Source organism: Sylvia atricapilla, chromosome 1 (assembly GCF_009819655.1).
Source record: "Sylvia atricapilla isolate bSylAtr1 chromosome 1, bSylAtr1.pri, whole genome shotgun sequence".
In the NCBI taxonomy this organism is placed as follows: Eukaryota; Metazoa; Chordata; class Aves; order Passeriformes; family Sylviidae; genus Sylvia; species Sylvia atricapilla.
This window is the reverse complement of record NC_089140.1, coordinates 81790932-81814291: the sequence shown is the minus strand read 5'-3', so window position 1 is coordinate 81814291 and position 23360 is coordinate 81790932. Positions and strand designations below refer to the sequence as shown.

The 23360-nt window shown below is 36.6% G+C and overlaps 1 protein-coding gene across 1 annotated transcript in view; it reads left to right on the top strand.

The window, feature by feature from the left end:
* ADCY2 (adenylate cyclase 2) overlaps nucleotides 1-23360 on the top strand; it is a 204169-nt gene that overhangs the window by 130556 nt on the left and 50253 nt on the right. The window contains 16 exon segments of the mRNA XM_066326668.1: nucleotides 3249-3342; nucleotides 3345-3396; nucleotides 4437-4548; nucleotides 5622-5719; nucleotides 5721-5747; nucleotides 10586-10629; nucleotides 10632-10693; nucleotides 10695-10725; nucleotides 10728-10743; nucleotides 11130-11179; nucleotides 11182-11261; nucleotides 11583-11756; nucleotides 13100-13143; nucleotides 15468-15548; nucleotides 19887-19956; nucleotides 22254-22351. Of these exon segments, the coding sequence (XP_066182765.1) occupies nucleotides 3249-3342; nucleotides 3345-3396; nucleotides 4437-4548; nucleotides 5622-5719; nucleotides 5721-5747; nucleotides 10586-10629; nucleotides 10632-10693; nucleotides 10695-10725; nucleotides 10728-10743; nucleotides 11130-11179; nucleotides 11182-11261; nucleotides 11583-11756; nucleotides 13100-13143; nucleotides 15468-15548; nucleotides 19887-19956; nucleotides 22254-22351 (1133 nt within the window).

The following is a 23360-nucleotide window of genomic DNA, read 5'->3' as shown; positions in this document are numbered from 1 at the left end:
CCTGACAAAGAGATCAACTTGGATGTGAGAGATTGAGAGAACAGGAACTCAAATAACAGTTTGACATATACCACAGAAAATCTTCAGCTGGAGAACCCAGGGAGGATGCTATCCTTCTAGTGGGGTCCAAGTGGAGAAGAGAGAAGTACTTAACCCTATAGTATTGAAAGGCACTTTAATGTTGTATTCAGTATAGGTAGTGGGCTCCATTTTTTAGCCCTAGGACTTAAAAGATATCAGCTGGAAGTGACTTTAAGGGTTGAGAGGAAAACATAGTCCCAGGGAACATGAAAAGTCAGGAAACAGTCTTGTGTGCATTAATCCCACGTATAGGCTGTTATGGTCATGTTGTTAATATTCTGGGGAAGGACATTTGTGAAGAGATTTTCATTATTGTCATAGCACAGCAGTTTCTCTTCCACCAGAAGCAGATATTCCTATTTTCAGTCTGAAGACCTTAAAATGGTACCTCTTGACCTGTATTGAGAACTATTTCAGCTTTTTCCTTATAGACTGTAGCTCTGAGAGTGGCTTCTCTGTCTACTACAAATAAGGAAGATTTTTGTCTAAAAGTCAGTGTCTTTTATATCAATTAAACTAGTTTTTGATGTGTAGATTTTCTTTGTGAGAGAACAGTACAGAATGGAATGTATTACCAAATATAAAGCCAGCATAAGCAGCAGTGTTGATTTGTTGTGTTCCTTGTACTGTTCTAATCTGCGGGAATTTCAGTGCAGAACATCATGCACTACAAGCTGATCAGGAATTGGTTTTGATCCTTCCACTATGCTCCTTTCAGCCAGCATCAATGACAAAACAGGAAACAAGAGGTGCTCTTATGTGCTTTGCATTTCTTTGGGTCTTTAGCTGACCAGCCCAGCCACAGTGTTCATAAGTAGGTGAGGTTCGCCTTCTTTCACAGCTGTCTTTTAGTGAAAGAAATGAAAATAAACAATCCACATCATCACACAAATGATAATGTCAGGACTGAAGTGTGAATGCTTGCAGCCTGCAGGTTGGAGAGGAGGGCTGAAGGCTGTATGTGCAGCTGCAGTAAGGTGTTCTACAATTGCAGTTGCAATCTTCTGGTTGCAACCTTCTCTTTTGTACAGTGGAAATGGAGGAAGGAAAACATTCTTTCGAGGTAATTCTGGTGTGGTGAACAGGTTCATCAGGATGTTCAAACAGAATGGAATAGTGGCCTGGCCTGAAGAGAAAAAGAAGCGGAAATATTCCATCTCTCCTGATGTCCCCTACAAAATGAAGGCATTCTGTTTTCCTTTTCCTCATATGATTCTTTAGCTTGTAGTTGACTTTGTGCTGCCTCCTATGAATTTTTTCTCTCGTTTTTTTTGCTTTCTTCCTTGAAAACATTTGTTGCTTTATGGCCTTTTACCAGTCTTTCTGAGTTTCAAACATGTAAGCAGTAACCTGGACAGTGAGTGTCTGCATCACTGTGCGTCTGGAATCATAACAGTCATAGGAAGATAGTGAACCAGCTTGCATTTACTATCCATGGTACAACAGGAGCACACTGATGTAAAATTATAGCTAAGAGCACTCACTTCTTCATTAACTGTGTAATTAGAGTTGTTACTGAGTCTGAAGAATCCTGTACTGTTAGATAAAGAGCAACCTGGAAGAGTAAGTTCTCATTATGGAAAAAAATTGACTGGTTGTTGAGACAGTATTTACAAGTTAGCAAAATGCCTCCACCAAGGAGCAGTGGAAGTGAAACATTGCTGATGCACATAAGCAGTAAAAATACACTGGTCTCTTGGATGTGAATTTGCTAAAATGCCTAAACATACTAAATTAATCTTGCATTGTAAAAATAAATTATCAATTCAATATTAATTAGCGCAAAGCAAGATTCTGTCTTGATTCACTGAACAGAAATTTTTTGCCAAATACGTGCAGGATCAGTTTCGCGGGGCCTCGTGTAATTGAATTCTGTGCTTACAAGTGCACAAATGCTATGAGGAATGTGAATTTTTCATTACACTTGACAGAGACAGATAGCCAAGGTTGCTGGAAATATTAGAAGAGTCTCTAGCCCCGTTATTGCCATGCTCTACTCAAGGTCATCAGACCTGAACAGGATTAATTATTCCAGGCAGAGGATTGGATTAATGGCTACATTTCCTCTGAAATTTCCTTCATGAACAGAACTGCAAAGTCTGCAAAAATACTCTTGTGAGCCAAAGAGAATGCATCATTCTGAGTAACACCTGAGGATCATGCATATTTTGAGGTCATCATAGTTTCTGGTGTAGCTATTTCTCTTTCTGACTCTGTCAGGGGCTTTTTCAGATGCCTACCCCCTCTTTGCTGGTTCAGGCTTCTGGTTTTTATTTTAGCCAGAAGAAGTCTCTCCTGTCTGCCTGTGAGAAAATGGGAAATGCTTGTCCAGTTTCAAGATTGAATATTATAAAGCAAGAAGGATTCTTTTTTGTTGTTGTTTTGCATAGTTCTTGTTGGTCTGTTTTCCAGAGAAGTAGGAAACCAGTCTAAAGCGGTCACAGGCAAAGTGGGCAAAATAAAAGTGTCAAAGAGCTTTAAAAGAGGAAGACCATAATATCAAATGAAGAGGAAAAACCCTAATACCACATGATGAGGAAAAAGATACAGGGTTTAGGTTTTGTAGAATATTCAATATGCTTTTAGGGTAATTTAAAAAAATAAAATTGTCAACTGCCATATTAAAGGAAGAGTACCTATCAAAATGCTCTGCAAAAGTTCAACATTTTTGGCATATTCTGTATTTGTATGTGTTTGTATTCTGTGTTTGTATTTTATTTTCAGTCTAACTGCTAAAATTATGGCAGAGCATTTAAAATACATGAAAGGAAAAAAAAAAAACCCAAAGAGATATAGCTTATTCCTGTTTTAATCAGACTGCATGTCCCTAAAAGTTCTCTGGACTGGCCTTGCAACTCTTGTTTCATTTGCTGCAACATACTCAGATACTGAATAGATTCCTGTAGATAACTTCATCAAATGTATAGCTTAGCTTTTTCTAATATACAGAAAACCTTGAAGAAGGCAGGTATCACTTGGAAATGCATGTATATCTCTGTCAGGCTCTTCAAGGAACTGATTAACTCTGGAGCTCGTACCAGGCCTGAGTGCAAGCCTCATCAAAATGTTCTCTAGTATTTACAATAGGGTGTGCCTTGCACAGTATTGATGCCACACTAACCTTATTCTCCTTAAAGAAACTGTGCACATTTCATTTTAAATTTTAGGAGCGTCTTCTACTTTCTTTACTGCCTGCTCACATTGCCATGGAAATGAAAGCAGAGATCATTCAGAGGTTACAAGGTCCAAAGGCAGGCCAGCTGGAAACACCAACAACTTCCACAATTTGTATGTCAAAAGGCACACCAATGTAAGGTACTGTACTGTAATAAAATGTATCGACAACATTCAGAAAAAAAATTGAAAGAAAGGGTCTAGGGAGGAATTAAGAAAATATTTTTTTAAATATGCTTTTCAACAACTTGATTTGTAGAATCCTTAATTTGATGAATTGCTGACAATGCTATATTCCAGAAAAGCCACAAAGATAGTAATGCAAAGGGGAAAAAGCCACACCAAAAAACAAGCCTTTTTTGTAACGTCTTCATTTTTCAGTCTGAAGTACCAGATTCTATTTCAATGTGTTCTAGTCAAAACTGCAGTTCGTGTCAGTGGTATGATTCTGATTTTCTTAACTGGAGAAATTTCTCAGGATTTGTATCATATAAACAGAGGTAGCTGTATCACATATGTATTTACAAAGTACCTGAGACAAAATATACTGCTGACAGATCTAATTATTAATTAATTGAAAATTTCTAGTAGCTGGAAAATAAATCACTTTAATTTAAACATCCTTTCTTCTTTAAAAGGGTTTTTCCCTTTTTAAAATTTGTTTGTTTGTTTAGGGTTTTTTTTTGTTTTTTTTTTTTTATGTGACAAGTTAGTTTGAATGATATTCTTAGAAACTGATTTACTAAAAATGTTGCAGGACTTTTGAGGAAGCTCATGTACTGCATGAGCTCTGCAATTATTATGTTGCTATTATTATACTGCTGATTTGTGACTTGAGAAAATATTTCTGTTTTTCAATACCCAAACAAATAGAGGTATAGAATGTTTATAAATACCTATAAATATAGGTAAGCTTATAAAGGTTATACCTGAGAAGGTAATACCAATAAAGATAAATATGGGTGAATGTTACATATAAACACAACACCCATAAAGGTAAATATACATTTACCTAAAAATGTAGTTGTATTTATTTCTCAACGTTTAGTAGGGGTTTTTTTTGAGGTATGGGCATATCCCTGTGAAGGCCAGGGAGCTTGCTTTCAGGTTTGCTGTTGTTTGATGGATCTGAGCCCTGCAGAAGGAAGCTGTGACCAAGGTTCTGTTCCTTTTTATTGCAGCATCCTGTACGCCGATATCGTGGGATTCACTCGCCTGGCCAGTGACTGCTCGCCAGGGGAGCTGGTGCACATGTTAAATGAGCTGTTTGGCAAGTTTGATCAGATTGCAAAGGTGGGTTGCTATGGGCTGCTGCTGTTAGTTTGAACAAGAAAGTCGTCTTTAAAATATTTTTTTTTTCCTCTTGGGGTCTTCATGCAGCGTTTCTGAGACTTTGGCAGGGAGATTGGATTTGAAACGTGTGAAGAAAATGATCTGGCTTTGGTCTGAGTGCAACAGTGCATTTCTGCCAGAGTGACAGCCAGTGAAACCCAAGAGAGCTCTCTAATAGGACCAATAGAGACAGCTCATGGAGGCCAGTAAAGCTTAATGGCAGATGAACAGTTCTTTAAATAGATTTTTTTGCAATAACAAGGATTAAGAAACTCAAGATAGAAAGTGTTAGTCAGTTTTCTGGTCTCAGAAAAGTATTTATGAGACTGAAGGAGAAGAGAGACCATATTGATTGAATCAATTTTAATTACTGACCACAGCCTCTTATTACTCAAGAAAAGAATCAAACACAATCAGAAATTTTCCTCTGCTTATTTAAGTGTCATTTTTTATAAAAATTAAATCAAACTTCATGAGTAAAGGTAAAATCAGAACCTCTGCCCAGATAAAAATTTTCTGTGTTTTATTTGTTGAAAAACTATTGCCCAGTATTTTAAAAATTAAATTAAATAAAAATTAAATTTAAGTTGTTTAAAAATAAGAATCTTTACATGGCCTTAGAGTATAAAATATAGAAATACTATTATGATTGCTAGCTTCTGGAAGTATTCCATAGTGCATCTTCATAGATGTAAATGTGGAAGACTACATCCTTTGATTTCATATTTCAAACGAAAAGGCTTTAATTAGATTGAAGACATGACAGTTTAGCTCAGTTCTTTATTCTCAGGTGTGAACATGTTTTCCAGTTAAATTACTTCCTGGTTTTGCCCAGTAAGGACCATAACTGGTGGAGGGGTCAACCGTACAAAACTCTCTCAACATTTCTCTTGTAGCAAGCCCTTCGCCACTGAAACAAACTTTACTAGAATGACTTTGCTAATGTCGTTTAAGTCAGTCTTTGTAACAGCACCCTTCATTTATATATTTCAAATTGAAAGTGACTGTCTCACCTTGCGTTTTTTTTTCTCCAGGAAAATGAATGTATGAGAATTAAGATCTTAGGTGACTGCTATTACTGTGTATCTGGTCTACCTATATCTCTTCAAAATCATGCCAAGAATTGTGGAAAATGGACTGGACATGTGTGAAGCCATTAAGTAAGTACCAAACTTTTAAAAGCCTTCAAAGCCAGTTTCCTTTCACTAAAATTAAAGTTTATCTAAGTGAGCTACACTTGGCAAAAATGTGTATGATGTGGAGATCTGGATTTTTGGGAGTCCTCTCTGTGATTTATTTTTTCTAATAAGCTGGCCCTTTGATTTTCAAACTTGGTATGCTCTTCTGTAAGTTTAAGTTCCAATTTATATGATTTTGTCTAGATCACATTAACCACTGTCCATGTAGCAAAGCAGGAAATTGACCCGTCCTTGTGAGGTATATGTGTGGTGTGCACCTCATCATGAAATGGATAATTATGTTGAACTGTGCTGATCTTAATGATTAATGAAGTACCCATACAAAATTATTCCTCTAATCCTTAAATGCTGTCCTCATATGTGTGTAATTGTAGTCACAAAAGGGTCTTGGGTTTTAGTTATCTGGTCTTCTAATTCAGTCCAGGGTAATTACTGTATAGGTCAGTTGACTAAAGCAAATTTGCTTCTTTTCTCTTTTATGTGTTCATGGAAAAGGTAGAGTATTTTTGGAAACTAGTATTTTGATCTCCTTGCTTTAGCACTCGTTTTGTAAAACTAACAGGAATCAGGTTGCTAGCGTTCTCTAAAATGTTGTTTCTTCATCCAAAAATGGTGTGCCTTACATAGTGTCCAAAGAAATCTATTTTTAAATTGTACTTGTGATTATTTCTCCTTGCCAAGCAAGATTAGGGTCTACAGATTTGGGTGCATTTCAGTTGCTTTCATTGGATGCTTTTTTTTCGCTTAGATATACTAGAACAGTATCATAATTAAGCCATTTGCTTTTTTACCATACCATGAAGTAAAGCTACCATCTCTTCTGCAGAGCAGTTGGTAAAAAGGTGTCAGTCCCAAAGTTATGCCCCCCCTTGTTGGTTGACTTAAAAATGTTGAGATTTTTTTTCACCAGCCTTTGAGTAAAAATGAGAGCTTTCTGGTTTGCATTTCAAAACATCTGTGTGCTGTGTGAGAAATATGAGTTGAAAGCACTGGCACAGAGTTTCTGATCAACCTGTTGCTTTGTTACTTAAGAGAAAAAAGTATAGGAGGCTATAAGGTGGTGGAAAAACAGCACTGATCTTGAGCCATAAAGTGCCCTTCACAAAGAACCGAAGTATATCCACATCATAATGCAATGTTTACTCGAGCTCAGAGAGCAATCTGTCAGTTCCTCACACTTCAGAACTTCCAATTTTCTCTGAAATAACTTTCTGCTCAGGCTGCCATCAAGTATGTTCATTGTTAATGCTGTAGGATCACGTGCTTGGTAAAAGCAGCCTCATAGACTAGAAAATTATATGTTAGTTGTAAAGCATATTCTGATCTGACTTTATTACTGTAGTCAGAAACCACAATGCTCCCATAGACAGATGCCTGATTACCACAGCCTATTTACAGAAGGAGTGACGAATCTGTACCCCGTGTTTTCAAATCTTTTCAAAGTATTATGTCAAGTGTTGCAGCCTGCAGGTGAATGAAAATTTCTGATTATTAATCAACTCCATATTTTGTGTGTGATTGCTGCATCTTTGTATGGAAGCATCTCCTGGCATACTTCTATGCCCTATAAAATGAGAAGTAGTAATACTCTTGCTATTGGCAGTGTGTCACTCAATATGTTAGACTTGCTCTGAGATATTTTTTTTTGTCAGACAGAAATTATTGTTATATTCAGTCACTGAGGTGCAAACTGCCTCTTTGGTGTGTAAGCTACTGAAATAAAGTAGTTGCTGTTTATATTAGTAGTTCAATATAGATTTTACCACCTGAATATGATTTCAGTTCCAGTTTTCTTTGAAGCAAAAAAGGAGGAATTCTGCCAAACTGCCAGGTGATCTGTACTACAAAGTCTTATTCAGTCTTCTTACCTAATGTTGTGTAGCTCCATTTTGAGCAATTCAACTTTCTCTGTTATGGATTGTTCTCATTTAAACATGGATTGTAGTCCCACTGATTAATTGCTTTGCTTCTCTGCTGTGTGCTGGAATGAATCCAATGTTCTTACAGTCTGCAGCCTGCTTGCCAGGAGTGGGATGCTCACTTTATCAAGCTGTAAATGCCAGTGATGCTGAGAGCTGGCCACCTTAACTGCGTGCTTAAAGGACAGAACTTATCTGTTAAAGCAAAATATGTTTGTATGTGAATATATCTGTTATCTCCATTCAGCTCAAACTGTACCTCTTTGTCTGTCTGGTGACTTCCTAATTTGCATGTTTCTCAGTCACACATTCTCAAGACCTCCTTTGATTTGGTAGCATGAAACAAATTCCATTTCAGAGGAAAGTGAAAGAACTTGTTGGATATAAGATGGTTATACCATTTACATGCTAGATACAAAATAAAAGAATTCTTTTAGCTATGATTTCATTCTTGCAGGTCTGATCCAAAAGGATAGTCTGATAGGCTGATCAGACTATCCTGCTAAAGCTGGCAGTTTGCAGGGAATTAATTGCCTAAGGCACACTCAATGTGTTCAAGTATGTAAGAAAGGGCTGGGTGAGTCTTAGGTACCTTAGTCCAGAACTATAGATGAATAAAGCTCAGGTAAAGCACATAGATGTTTTCCTAAAGACCTGAACTCTTGCTTGTATGGAGTAAAGTTGCTAGTTACCTGCAAGTTAACCATGCCTCTAAAAAATGCAGAACACTTACAAACTCAAATTTCACATTGCAATAAGAAAAATACAGTCTTGATGAGTATTTTGACCACCCACCCATGTGGGCACACAGACTAAGCTGTGCTGAAGGAAACTGGAGAGACAGGGGGAACAGAAAATTAAATAAAGGTGGGAAGTTTGAGGTATGCTCTGTAGGTTATGCAGACGTCCTCTGGGGATGTAATAGCCTACATTCTTGAATGCATCAAGTGCCTGCATTGTCATAGCAATTGTTAAAGGAGTTCAGGAGAGAAGAAGTGGTAAACCCTAATTTGGTCTAGTGTACACTGCTAATTTAATGTCATCTGTGGTTTCTTTAATTTGTGAGACAGAAGAAGACATCAGTTCTGGTACAATTCTGCTTACTCCTCTGCTTAACTCCTGAGAGCTTATTATAAAGCAGACTTTATTCAGCTTGCTCTGCGGAATGTGGAAGGGCAGTCTTTTGACAAGCACTCATAGAGGATAAATGTTCTGCTTCCATTTTGCCCAGTTTTCAAAAACACTTTTTTCCAAAGTGCTATGTTTGTGTCATATACCTTGTACAGAGCAAAGTGGTGTTTGTGATTTGCAAACTGCTTACAAAGATCATTTACAGGCAATTCATTTTCAAGTGTGTCAGCTACACAAGAGCAGTGTAAAATGGCAATGTGAAAAGAAATACCAATAACACTTGAGAGAGACAGACGGAATTAAAATGCTTTCGGTCATGCTCCTGTTACTTTCATTTCCCAGAAAAAAAACACTTGAGAATAGCTGCTTAAATGCAGGATTTACCATATCAAATTAGGGCTGTTGTGTTCTATGTTCCGTTTAAAAAAAAAAAAAAAAAAAAAAAAAAAAAAAAAAAAAAAAACGAGAAAGAGAGAGAAAAAACTGTCACATTAATAAAGTAATTAAAAAATTACAGAACTGATGATTCTCGTCACTGAGATTGAAGATGTTGCTAGAACTATGCACCCAACTTGCATACAGGTGCATTTGGGTTCCTTATTCTGTTCCTTGTTCTTATTTCTTCCATTAACACCCTGAAGTTAATTTCCCCAAGTGTATGTGCATGTTTGTTCCTTATTACTGGCTAGGTTTGGGTCCACATCAATTGGGGTTTAAATACATAAATCCAGTTAAGTTATGATCTTCCAATTTCTTAGAGCTGTCTAAGCCTGTAGATATCTGAATTAGTTTTATTACTCTTTACATGTGTGGTTAGGTACCCATTTGACAGACTCTGGAATGTTGTTTGACCTCAGTCTCCCACTAGTGATCAAAAGAACTGCTTCTGCAAAGATAAATGCCTATCTTACGGGTAGGGCCCTTCTGAGATTTGGGATGGAGTGAACAGATACTTAATTTAGTCACGGGAAAGGTCAAAGGTTTAGATGTGATCTGGACAGTGAGGGCAGCCTTTAATTTGCTGTTTAACATCCTAGTGGGTGCAGCATTCACTAAGCATGTGGAGGGTTGTTGAGCCTGTGTTCTCCACAGCCTGAATGGCACTGAACTCATATCCCCAAAGTGTGTACAAGCTCCTGAGGTGCTGTGATTTTCATCCTTCCTCTCAGATATGGCAGATATGAGAAGGTCTCCAATAAACATTAGGGTCTGTAGATAGAAGGCTGCGTCACAGTAGTTCCAGACCTCCAAAAGCAGCCTGTAGAACAAAACCAGCCCTTAAGTTCTACCGTGAGACTAAACATTTCCACTATTCTTGCAGCCCTCCCAAATAATTTTAGATGAATATAAAAGAAGGAACTTCAGACACAGACTTGAGAATTAATATTTCTTACAAATTGTTGCAAATATAGATAATAGGAAAGGTAATATATAATCATAGCATTAAAAGACAACGGAGGCAACGCTAAGAAGAGGTAAATGTTATTACTGTTGTTACTGCTACTTTCATAGCATAGGAATCATAGAATGATAGAATGTTTTGGATTGGAATGGGCCTTAAAGACCATCTAATTCCAGCTCCCCTGCCATGAGCAGCAACACCTCCCTCTAGAGCAGGTTGCACTAGCCCCATCCAACCTGGCCTTGAGCGCTTCCAGGGGTGTGCCATCCCCATGATTTGACTGGTAAATTAAAAGAAAACAAAGGGCCTATTATGTGTATTAATGGAGACTTTATTCCCAACCTCAGGAAGGTGAGGGATGCGACCTGGAGTGGATATGACATGCGTGTAGGATGCACTCTGGGAACGTGCTCTGCGGTGTCATCGGGCTGCAGAAGTGGCAGTACGATGTGTGGGTCCCATGATGTCACCCTGGCCAACCACATGGAGCTGGGGGAGTGCCAGGGTAGAGTCTTCTCTGTTAACCTTTGGACATGTGGATTTTTCAGACACAGGGAAATGGATAGGCACCATGTCTTAAGCCATCAGCCTTCATGGAGATGCCTGAACTAATTCTTAGTTGCTGTCTTGAGAAGAAAAAAAAAACAAAAAAAAAACCAACCCAAAACTGAGGCACTCAGTATTTCCTGTGATTTAAAGAGAAATTTTTTCTGAACAGAAACCTTTGGATTTAAGACCTTTAGAACTTGAAAAATTTAGATTAGAGGGACTGCAGAAGAAGTGAGCAGCAAATAAAAGGTGTATCCAAAAGCAAGTAAAAAGATTGATCAGTTAAATTATGCTTTTGATTGGTATTTGTGACTATGTCCTTCTTTTAAAATATAATTTCAGCCGTGTTCACATCACTTCAGTCACCTTGGCACATTTGAATGGAGCTTACAAGTGGAAGATGGAGACGGAGATGTGAGGGACCCATATCTGAAAGAGCATAATGTTAAAACTTATTTTGTAATCAATCCTAAGGTTAGTATTACTTTTATTTTATGGCAAATCATACTTGTTTTTTGACCAGGACCACTAATCTATTGAATAATTCACTGCAATAAGATATTGATCAGAGCTGTTACTGATGCCTACAAATATATAATGTTTGCACTGCAAATGTTTCCCGCTCTTCAGAATAAGTCTCTGCTATTTCCCAGCAGTATCATTAAGAATTGCAGGTTCTTAGTATCTCTCTGTTTGTAAGTCCCTAATCATGGAGATCTGTGGTGCCAGATGACAGCACCAAATGATGCCAAAGAGCACAGAGGCTGATATCACCCTTTGTCCTCTGTCAACCAGGGAGAGAAGCGAAGCCCGCAGCACCACATCCGGCCTCGGCACACCCTCGACGGAGCCAAAATGAGAGCTTCTGTCCGCATGACCCGGTACCTGGAATCCTGGGGCAGCCAAGCCGTTTGCACCTTGCACCACAGGGACAGCATGACCACTGAAAACGGCAAGATAAGCACCACAGTAGGGGCCTACTTATGTCATTTCGTACAATATAGCAATGTATGAAGGGAAAAAGCTGCTCTGCTCTGAATACCTGGTTATTTCTGGTAGAAGGAGATACATGTAGTTAGTTCATGTAGTTTGTTCTAGTGAGTTGCTGGAAGTAGCTTTTCTATTGGAAAGGAGTTTTGGGTTAGGTTCTAAGAAGCTATGTCTTCCTTTAAGTGCATCTCTGCATTATAAGGAGTCTGGCACACTTACTAAAGTACAAAATTTGACCCTCTGAGCTCAGACTCCCCCAAGACACAGCATGTACAGTGGCTGCTCTTTGTCGTGTGGAAAGATATTTTGAACATAATGCCAGAACGCAACACCTTTAGGAAGGAAATCCTTTAATAGAGAAATTCCTAGAGATTTATTGACTGTTTAGATACATTCCCCATTTGGAACATGGCCAATGGAGCAAAGGCTGTGAAATTGAATAATCCCTGTGGTACTTTGAGTGGATTTTATTCAGAGTGCCCCAAGAACCAATCCATACTCACTCTAACATCTACCTTTTGAAGGTACACCTACAATTCATAGCTGTGGTTGAAGGCCTGAGTTTTAAAGTACTATAGTTCAGTGTTTTATCTTTTACACAGAACAGATTTCTTTTTGATTTGCTAACACTGTTATACTGCTGTCAGTAAGATACTGTTAATCTACAGCTTGTACATTGCATTATCTTCTGCTTCTTAAAAGAGAATGCACAAAGGTAAATTCTAACAGTTTTCAACACTGACATTCAGTTTTGTTCCTGTACAGACAAGACATATTGTTTAATAAATAGTGCATCAGAATGTGGATTGTGACAGGTTCATTACAGAAGTACCCGCCCGCCCACCCATCACCATACTATTAATCACAAAGTAAAGTGGGCTGTATTGCTTCTCTCTGCTCTGCTTGCCATTGCTATTATTAACAAATAATAACCATGACTATTGTCTGTATTTGGCCACTCAGATCTGTTTTATTAAAAACACTTAAGATTGGTTTGCTGAAGCTGTCAGGAGTTTACAAGTCTTTGTGTAGCAAAACACTCTCCTCTTCTTTGTGGTAAAAGCAAAACACTCTCGATTCAGACTGTTGTATTAGTTTATCCTGTGTTTATACTGATAGATGAGTTTTTCTTCCAGTTCACTCTATCTTCACTTCCAGTTGTATTTTCTTTTAGACAGTTTTAATCAAATGCTAGAAGTATTTACACTGGAAACTTTTCTCCTTACTTGACCCTGTTTTCAAGACTATTTTAAAAGCAATTTAATATCATTAAAGTCTACTGTAATTAATAGAGATCTGTTTGTTTGTTTGTTTGTTTTTAGGATGTTCCCATGGGGCAATATCACTTTCAGCGTTGCAGAGAGAGGTAAATCAATCTTAAAAAATTACTTATTCATAGAAAGTCCATATAAATAAATATACATTGTTATGCTTTCAAATATTGAGGGCCATTGCTCACACTGACTGGTTTTTTTTTATCTAAGTGCTTATACCTCTTACATAAAGAAGGGCTATGGAAACAGATTTGACAGACATATTACCTATGAATTGCAAATTCACTTCCTGATAACAAATAGCTTTATTCTGAATTGGTTGTTGGTGACCTACTACAAACCAGGTACTCTACCAGTGGGAAAAAAAATTATACACAGGAAAATTGGGAGGGAGCCCAGAGAGGGATAAGAAAAAGGAAGATGAAAAAGGCTGTTAATAATTTTTCTTACATTAGCTAATAATATGTACTCAAAGGGACATTTTCTATATTTGTTTAATTGCTTTATTTGTATTGTGGTTTATTTTTTAAAGTCTTTTGTATGTTTATAGTAGTAGTTATTCAAAAGGTATTTTGTGGTCTTTTATAGTGCTCCTGCTACACAAAATGTTTGCAGATCACAATAGCTTTAGGTTTTCATGCTGCTGCTTGGTACCCTGATAGTAGGGCAAGATGGTGATATCATAAATACCAGTAAAAAAATTCTAAGAAAATATTTCTAAAAATTTGAATTTTTATTGTCTCTGGTTACTGTGCAATTACCTAAAATATGGCTGAGTTCCAGAAGCTGAGCAAGTTTTGACTGAACATGCATGATATTAATAAAAAAATCTAATTCTAAAACTGTACATTTATATTTAGATAGTATGTCCAAAGCATTTCTGTCAGTCAGTGAAAAACTGTTGGACTGTGACATTTGGAAATAATGCAGTTCTTGAAGATTTGAAGTGTTCTTGCTTTTGTATTTCTAAACACCACTCCAGAATAGATTCAGAAGGCACAAAAAAAGTGTTTTGATACCATACTATGGAAGGAGCTTCTTCCATTACTGGTGTCTAATGTGCACAGTGAGACAGACATGTAATTAGGATTCTAGATAACCTAGTTAATAATTCTGATAGGATAAAGCTGCAATGATCATAAGCCCTTTGAAAATCAATATTTTATTAGAATATGAAAATGTAGGGTTTGAAGCCTGACTGTTGGCTTCTGTTTGTGAAAGTCTTAGCTCTTATGCATTGCACAATAGTCCTGTGTTGTTAAGGATCTGCCAAGAGGATTAACTGTGTTTGGACAATGTCTTCTCATCTGTCTATGTATTTCTCCTAGATTGTTTCTGAGATTGATTTCTGTGAAAAATGAGGTTTAAGCACTTTCTTACTTTCTTCTTGAAGCACTTCTTAAATTCACTAATGTTGAATAGGCATGGAAACACTGGTCATTTTTTAAAAGTTCCTGCAGGTAAACTAATACAATCACTGTATTAATTTGAAACCTGCAGCAGGTTATCAGTTTTAGGGAAATAACCCAAAAACTTGATGTTGAGAAGACTCCATGTTACCTTCAACTGGCTTCAATTTGTAGGTTAAGAATTTTGGTGAGGAAAGAGTAAAATTTCAGATCTGACTTATGACTTCTTAGAAAACACCAGTTTTAAGTAGCAGTGGATTGAAGTTTTTAAATGCGGACATCGCCGGTCATATTTGATATATATCATTTTCAAGGAAAGTATAGCTACTGAAAGGATTGATGGTTTTTTTCAGCAGTTTGTGTTACAAAGGTAAACCCATTGTCATTATCCTCTGTTGGGTTCATGCTGAATCCAGTCAACAGTAAAGAAGCATTTTTGTATTGCAGATGAGTTGCAAGGCTCATAAATAGAGAAGCATGATATATATTAAAACTAATTTCAGATAGTGCTCAGTTTTCTTATTAAAAATAATGAAATATTTCCAAGAAAAGAAAAGTTAGCAGGATTTTGGTAGGAGATACCCATTATGCCTCAGTGCACTAATTCATTGTGCTCATCATACAATTTGACAAGGTTTTTAAAGAAAAACTGCAAGAAACAGGAATGCTTTATGAATTTGAGCATATTCCCATTCTTTTTCATGAATTCATAACACTGTGGAAGACTTTTCTTAGACCAAAATTTCTTGAGTGCTCTTGTTTTTTTATGAAATATTGTCTTGTGTTTGTATTTAGGTGTTCACTAATAGCAAAGCTCTAGATTTGTGAGTGTGTGTGTTTTTGCATGAGACTGTGGCTAATGATGTTTTCTCAAGAGCTTTTATGAGGGTCACTGTGCCGGATGCCTGTAGTTGCTATTGCAGCATAAATGTTAAAAATTTTTGATAACCTCAGAAGTTTATGATAGCAGTTGTTTTTGAAGTAACTTCCCACATTTTTTATTTCAGAACAAAATCACAGAAAAGAAGATTTGAGGAAGAACTGAATGAGAGGATGATCCAAGCCATTGATGGAATCAATGCCCAAAAGTATGGCTTTTTTCTCTATCCATTGTTGTCTTTGTCCATTCCAACTTTGACATAAATGTGCAACACGAGGGCAATGTTTAATAGTTTTTGCTCCCACGGCACACCAAGTCTGAAAACAGTAAAGTTCACCAATATTGGCATAGGAAGCCCAGCACATTTTGAAGATATGCTGTAAAGTAACATTTTCTACTATATAAGACAGTGCCTGTGAATCATAGTGTGATGGAGGTATTGACTTGTCTTGATCTTCCTAGCAAAGGGAGTTTGCTCTGTAACTGTTGTCTGTAGACTCACAGCTGTCTACATGAGTCTACAGTACAGATTTATCTTACTTGTGGACAGAGAAGTAAGACACAAGAAATGACTGGCTCAGGAATCAGAATGATGTGAAAATTGATGCTTCCTAATTGTCACAGAAACAATTCCTCAGGATTAGAAACTTTCCTAAAACCATAGTTTAATGTCTCCTAGTTAGTTGGTTGGTTTCTTAGAAAGGCTTATCTTGATGGCCTGTTGGAATTGCTGGGCAAGACAACTTGCCATTTTTTTTCTGTGTCTTAGGAAGAGCTGGAGGCAGTATAATGTTTTGTTTCCTGGTGAATAGATAAGGCTAGAAAGAAATCAATTCCAGTCCAAATAAGTGTTCAAGCTTCTACATTTCTCTGAGAAAGCAAAAGAATTGCCATTCAAAAATGTGGACAATAATTGTCATGAATTGCATGTTTCCCTCACTACTTCTGTTACTCAGAATCTTAATCAGCTAAGTATTACACCTAATAATTAAATTTTCTGTTGGGGGTTAGATTTGTTTCTTTTTCACTTATAGAATTTTTCCCATACCAACATATCACACTGAATTTAAACCTTTAAATTATATACATACATGCACTACCTTAATTATATACATATATACATGCAGGTTTGGATACAGACACAGTGTCATGGGTAGTTCACCCTAAAACAAGGTCCCATTTTGGAGTCTTTTTTTACTTTTAGTCCTATTAAATGGTGCTTGGATGTAGGAAAATGTTTTTCAGTAATTTTAGAAGTGTGTTGATATTTATAGGTCATAGAGAGAACACAGTGAAATAGGGTAGGTCATGTGATAGGCAAAGCCTTTTGATTTTAGTAGACTTGCCTAAAACAGCTATATAAATTTTAGCAGATTTTTTGTGTCTTTAGGTACAATTGCTCTGATAAAAGGATTAAAAAAATGATGTTTTGATGTCCAAAGTAAAGCACGCTGATAAATACATGAAGGCATTGGTGTGACCCTACTGTATGTTGTTTTATCTTAGACAATCCCTGTCTTATCTAATTAGTACATAAAATTCAGAGAAATTAGGGGATAAAAAAGGTTTCTGAAAATGTTTCATTGTCTTTTGTGAATTACATGGGAATCACAGAAAGAAAATAAATTATCTCATCATCAGAAAGTCTGAATGTCACCTTCCAAAACTGGACTCTCTACCTATCTCTGTATTGATTTCCTAAATGAATCTCTTAAAAGCAATGATTCAATTGATTAATACTCAGGAATAAGTTATAAAAAGTGCTGATTCCTCAAACGTCAAGGTAATTCAATAATATTTTGACTCTGTGAAGGCTAAGTGCACAAAAAAAAGTAAATGAAATATTTCCTACATTTAGGACACAAAACCAATCACATTTTTTGTTTTTTATTATTGTGCATATTTTTTGTGCCTCAATTTTTCATTTATAAAATGAAAATAACATTATCTGCTATAGTAAACCAGTGGTTGTGAAATTAAACAAAGATTTTGTGAATCAAGGAGAAGGCTTTTAAGAAAGTGTATTAGAGACCATTTCTGAAGCATTTCTAAATGTTTTTAAGTTTAACATTTGGATTGTATGGCACATTGGTCTAAGACTAAATGAAGAAAATTTTAAAAACATTATTGCAAGAGTTAGTAAAGAACAAAGAGCTTCTGTGCCTTAGCCACTAGGGTGTAACATCACAATTTCTCCATAGGTTTATTTTCCCTGTACCTTGAGCAAAGCACTCCTGGCTCAAAGTGCCTGTTCTGCCCAGGCTGTTCTGCCCATGAGAAGCCCTTGCTAAGCCATCCCAAGCCTTGGTTCTTAGGGAACTCCTGTAGGACATGAGATGGAGGGATGGCCAGCTGCCAGCTAAATATAGACCCTGCAGAGGGGGCTAAAGTGAAGCCAGTTGGTCTTTGGAGAGCGGGGTTGCTGTAGTAAAGGGACACACTCTCTATGCCCTTTTTTTCCTTTGAGTCGTGGTGGCTGCTATATTCTGTGCATAATTCCTTGCTGTACATTGTCAAGAACTACAAGCCCTGTGAAACCACACACCTCTGTGGATACAGGCAGAATTCAGATGCCTGTCTGTGTTGTTCCTAGAATTGCAGAATTTAAGCCAAACTTTGATACCTAGGCTCCCGAGAGACATGTCCTCAGGTACTTGCAAATAGTTCGGCAATTTTCAGACTCATCAGGGTGGCAGGCTGAAGGCAGAATTTGTTAGCCCTTATGTCTCTGCCAAAGGTGTGTGACTTTATGCTCCTTCTTCTGTACTCAATCTCTACTTCCATTTGTGTTGTACTGTTTCCCTCATCTCAGACGTCTCAGTGTCTGCTACATAAAACCAGTAGTGTTTTTTTCTGAACTTTTAAGAAGTACTAAAAGCTTCTGAAAACGTGAGCTTGTGATGTGGAGTATGAGGCAGCACGTGCTCTAAATGGCACTCCTGACTTCACATTCGATCAAGTGTGGAACCAAATTGGGCCCCTGGGAGTAGATCTACAAAAAGAACTTTTTAGCAGTATGCTGATGGTAATTAAATCAACCCACCTGTCAAATACTGTAAGAAAAAACAGGAAATTATTTAACTATTTGAGGAAGAATGTTACTTCTTGTTTAACTTCTGTAACTAAATGGAACAAAACTTTCATTTCGCCTTCAGTTAAACTTTGAGTAAACCTTCAGTTTATCCAAAATATTTCTCAAACTGAATGATTTCTCCAGTAGATTACAGCTGAACCCAAACAAAATTTTGCTCGATGTACACCGGCCTCCCAGTTCCCTTTCTTCTCAGAACCCTAACTATGATCACACATAGATAGGAACAATTTCAGAGCAAAAATAGAAATATATTTTTGAATTAAACATTCTGAGAACTGAATATGTTTACAGACCCTTTTTTAATGTAACTGATTGCACAGGAAGAGGGGCAGTCTCCCAGGCAGGCAAAAAAACATTTCCCATTTCACAAATTGAAGCTAATAGCTTACACTCCACTCTGTCCACTCTAGTTCTCCAGGATTTTAATTTAGGATATGTTCCACTTTGGTTCACTGCTGCTACTTATTTGCATTACAGATTGTGAGTTGAGACATTCCCTTTTATTTAGAAGGCATTAGCTACACTACTAGTTTAGAGCCTAATTTAAAGTTATTGGTGGAGATGTTGGAAAAAAAATCTCAGTCCCTGCTGCTATTGTTCAAGCTCAAGCACTGCATGTCCACAGAACTCTCCTGTTTAATTAATTTTTTGTTTTCAAATTTGTGTTGTGCTCTTGAGGTACAAGCAGCCAAACCCTCTTGACATTTAAATATTCTGTATTTTTTCGAGTGTCTATTAAAATAAATGTAGACTTTTGTATTAGAATATCTCATTTTGTAGAAGTTACGTCAAGTTATCGCAAGATTCACTTAGTTTAAAATAGATTTGTTCCTTCAATGCAAGTATTTATGCTATTTCTCATGTTAAAGCAGGGAAGTTTTATAATCAGCAAAAAGTTTGAAATCTACCACTGTAGTACAGGGCTGTGGTCAAGAGACTGAAACAGTTCAAAGACAAAATCCCCCCCACCTCTCATAAATTGTTTGTTACATTTTTGTTTGCAACAGGAGTTTGTGGAGTGTAACTTACCTACCCATCACTCCTGCATACTGTAACAGTGCCCTTCCTAAAGGTACCTTGTCAAGACCTGTTTTTGTCTCAGGTCCTCCTCTGTCCACTGGATATATTACAGTATTTTGGACATGAGTGGAATATCACTGTTAGAATTCCATCATATAAATCTCTCCATTGATTCTCCTTAGGCATAATCAACAGAAGAGCAGTTGTTCACCTGAACTGTTTTTTTCATGTGTACTTTAGAAATAGAAGCCAAAGAGGAGAGGGGATTTTCAGTCTCCACTTTTAATGCCTGTGAAATTCACCATATACACTGCAATACACATGAACTTGCTTAATTCCAACTTATTTTCTTGTTTTGCTGCATTTCAGTAATAGAAAAGGACAAGACTACTTTCTTCCTATGTCAGTGATAATGTTCCTTCTCTGTTCTAGGCAGTGGCTGAAATCTGAAGACATTCAAAGGATATCACTTCTTTTCTATAATAAGACACTGGAAAAGGAGGTAAGTTATTTTCAATACATTCAATAAGTCAGGCCTTTTCATTGTTTGTGGTCCTGGGGACCTTGAGTGTATTTCCATGCGCTGACACAGCTTCAGCAAGAAGATTGGGGAGTTGCCTCTTTCTGCTTTCTCATGAGCCTAGGGCAGCTGATGGCTAAATAACTATGCTGAAGTAAGGGAAGTAGGTGGGAAGTAAGAGGTAGGTGGGCCACAACTGGCTGTATAAATCGGTGAATTTGATGAGAAGGGGCTAGAGGAAGTATTACCATGTTGTGCTCACACTGTCCAGAAAGTATCCTCTGTGTCCCATGTGGTGGTTGAACGCATACTTAATAATTTTTTGATATCTTTCAGTTCGAAGCATCTAAAATGATTTTCAGATTGTTTCATAGCTCAGCAGAATAGTTGTTATGTCCAGCTGACAAAAGCATGTTTCTGGGCAATGCACTAGGGTGGAAAAGCCTGTTTTGAAGACTTCCTAAAAAAGAAGAAGCAAGACCTGGTGTGGTCTCATCCTTAGTGTTTGGGGGTTCACTGACTGGATCAAAGTCGTTCCTGGCAGCGCATGAGATTTTAATGTGGCTGTTCCTAACCAATAAATTCTGAAAGAGATCTTGAGAGAAAAAATGTCATATGTGTACTTTGGACAATGACTTGGGAGAAAATTTGGGAGCTAAGTTATTTGGCTGACTCAGTGCTCCCAGCAGAAGTCTAATATCTTGATGTAGAATGCCGTGGAACAGCAAAGAACTAATTGTTATTTTTGGATCCAGCTTTTTTAATATCTTTTTTGCTGCCTTTTAATGACTCACCAGTCCAGTCTTGGCTTTAAAGAACTTAGTAAGAAGTCTGCTTTTGATTTAAACAGAAGCTTTTCTAACCCTGTGGGACCTGAAAGTAAAAAAGGATAATAAAGCAAAATAATTGTTTAACCTAAGGAGTGAGTTGCCTGCCCTCATTAGGAAATGCCTGGAGAAGTGTGAAACAGTGAAACAAATTTAACAGTAAATTGGTATTCTGTGAAATTTTAATAGCACCCCAAGGTTCAAAATTGTTGAACAGGACCACTACAAATATATTCAACAGGTGGAAGAGCAGAACTTGCTGCAAAGGTACCCATCAAGCAAAGACATATTTGTGCCCTGTAATTCAGTCAGATAAGTGATAAGAATTGCTTTTAATTTGCCATACAATTCAAAAGTGGAAAAAAGTTTTTATGTTGCCCAAGTGAGTTTCTACATATTCATGTAAAGTTTGGTGCTCTGGTTTCATAGGCAGAACTTGGCATTTAGCACAGAGACACAGCTGTGTGCTTGCCATTGGAAGGCACAGCTCATGTACTTTCCATTTTCTGAAGTTTGCATCTCCAGCACTTTGAGAAAATAATCTTTGGGTTTTTTTTCTTTTAGTAATTAAATCTTGAACTTTTGTCCTTTGGGGAAAAAAAAAAAACAAAACCAAAAACATAGGATAGGGTGAAAAACTTTAATTGCTACTTAGATCATTTCCCTTTGAGTACTTAATTGGTTTCAACCTAGATATATCTATCTCAAATAGCAGAGCAACTCTGATAAATATTTCATTGCTTAATTTTCATGTCTCTAGACATACTAATTAGAATAAATAGATTTTTCTCATGACAAAACGGATCAAATTTACTCTCTCCTAAGAATATTAAGTGTTTAGTAGTAACAGTGGACATATGAGGCCTTTTAACAAAGACATAAAATATTTTAATTGAAGTAATAATATAGGTTCAGTAAAAATCAGTGTGGTTCCTAGCTATGCTCTGGAGTACAGCCTACACTTTGCTACATCTTGTGCTCAGAAGTTTCCTGTCTAAATGAATATTGCATTTCTTATAACTGTTTTAGCCCAATGAGTATTTATCAATAATTGAAAATCAGTTTGAGTAATTAATCACAAAGAATTTTGGAATCTGTGAAGAATGCTTGGCCATTCCTAGAAATATTTTAACATATGCCTCTTTTATTGGGGGGGAGAGGGGATTTTTTATTAATTAAACTTTTTATTATGATTTTGGGATAGTCTGTTAAGAGGAGAAACAAAGCAAAACCATTTGACATGTCTGTTCTTCGATAAGCAAAGGTATTAATAGTATGTCTGATAATCCCTAGCTCTATGTGAGTGGATGTGAAGTCACTGAAGGACAGGAAATTTACTTTTGCTAAAAACTGCCTATATATATGTACATCTTTAGGCTGAAAATTCACTTGGGTGTTATTTCATCTGCTTTGCCAATTCTGTTTTTAACATTTGCTTTTATTTTCTTCTAGTATCGAGCAACTACTCTGCCTGCATTCAAGTATTATGTGACTTGTGCCTGTCTCATATTCTTCTGCATTTTTGTTGTACAAATTCTGGTCTTGCCAAAGTGAGTGACATTTAATGTGTACTTGCTTTTATATTTGCTCATTAGTGTAAAAAAAAAAAAAAAGAAAGAAAGAAAAGTAAAAACATTTGGAATTGTTAGTTTACAGATGTCAATTCATGGAAATTAAACTGAAGAGAAAAGATTGGGGATTTCAGCCGATTTTCAGTTAGGCTTGTTTCTAATTTCAGACACTGTCGATAGTGTTATGCCAACCATTAGTAAAAATTATTCATTCCTTTTAGTTATCTCTTTGCATTTAAAAATAATTGTGATAGTTGGACTTTGGACTGAGACAAAATGAATTGCAGAGTTGGAACTGTGATAAATAAATGTATTTAAAGTATCACTATGATAATACTGCTATACTAAGCATGAAACAGAGCATTAATAATCATAAAGTGTATATTCATAAAATCATTTTAGAATATTAAAATCCATTCCTGGAATAAATTTTTAATCAGAATTTGTATATTATGAGATTATTTATATTTGTGCTTATTCTAGAGAGGCTGAAAACTTTTGGAAGACAATTCCAATATAGGATGTTTTATTAGACTTGTTAAAATTAAATTTTGAGGTTGATTGTTTACACAGTGGAAAGTTGGTATTTGTTTTATAACAATTGTTTCAAAAGCCAGCACTTCATATTCCCTGTCATACAGTAATTCTTAACTCATAGTCCTTTCTCCTGTAGATTACTTTCAGAGTTATTATTTATAAACAGAGTTGAGTGATCGGTCTTGTTCTGTAGTATTTACTCACATTTTAATTCAAAGCCAGAAGGAACTGTTAGGACACTATATATAGTGACTTTCCATACTGCAGACTTACAACACATAAAAAGTTTTATGGATTTCTATTCAGATGTTACACAAGCAGTTTCCCAGAAAATTTCTAAAATGGAGGCACAAACCAAGGGACATTCTTCCAAGAATTCGGCAGTGTCCTGCACATGGTTGAGTGTGACTTCGGGCATTATTAAAAAGAGGAAATTAAGACATCTGAAAAA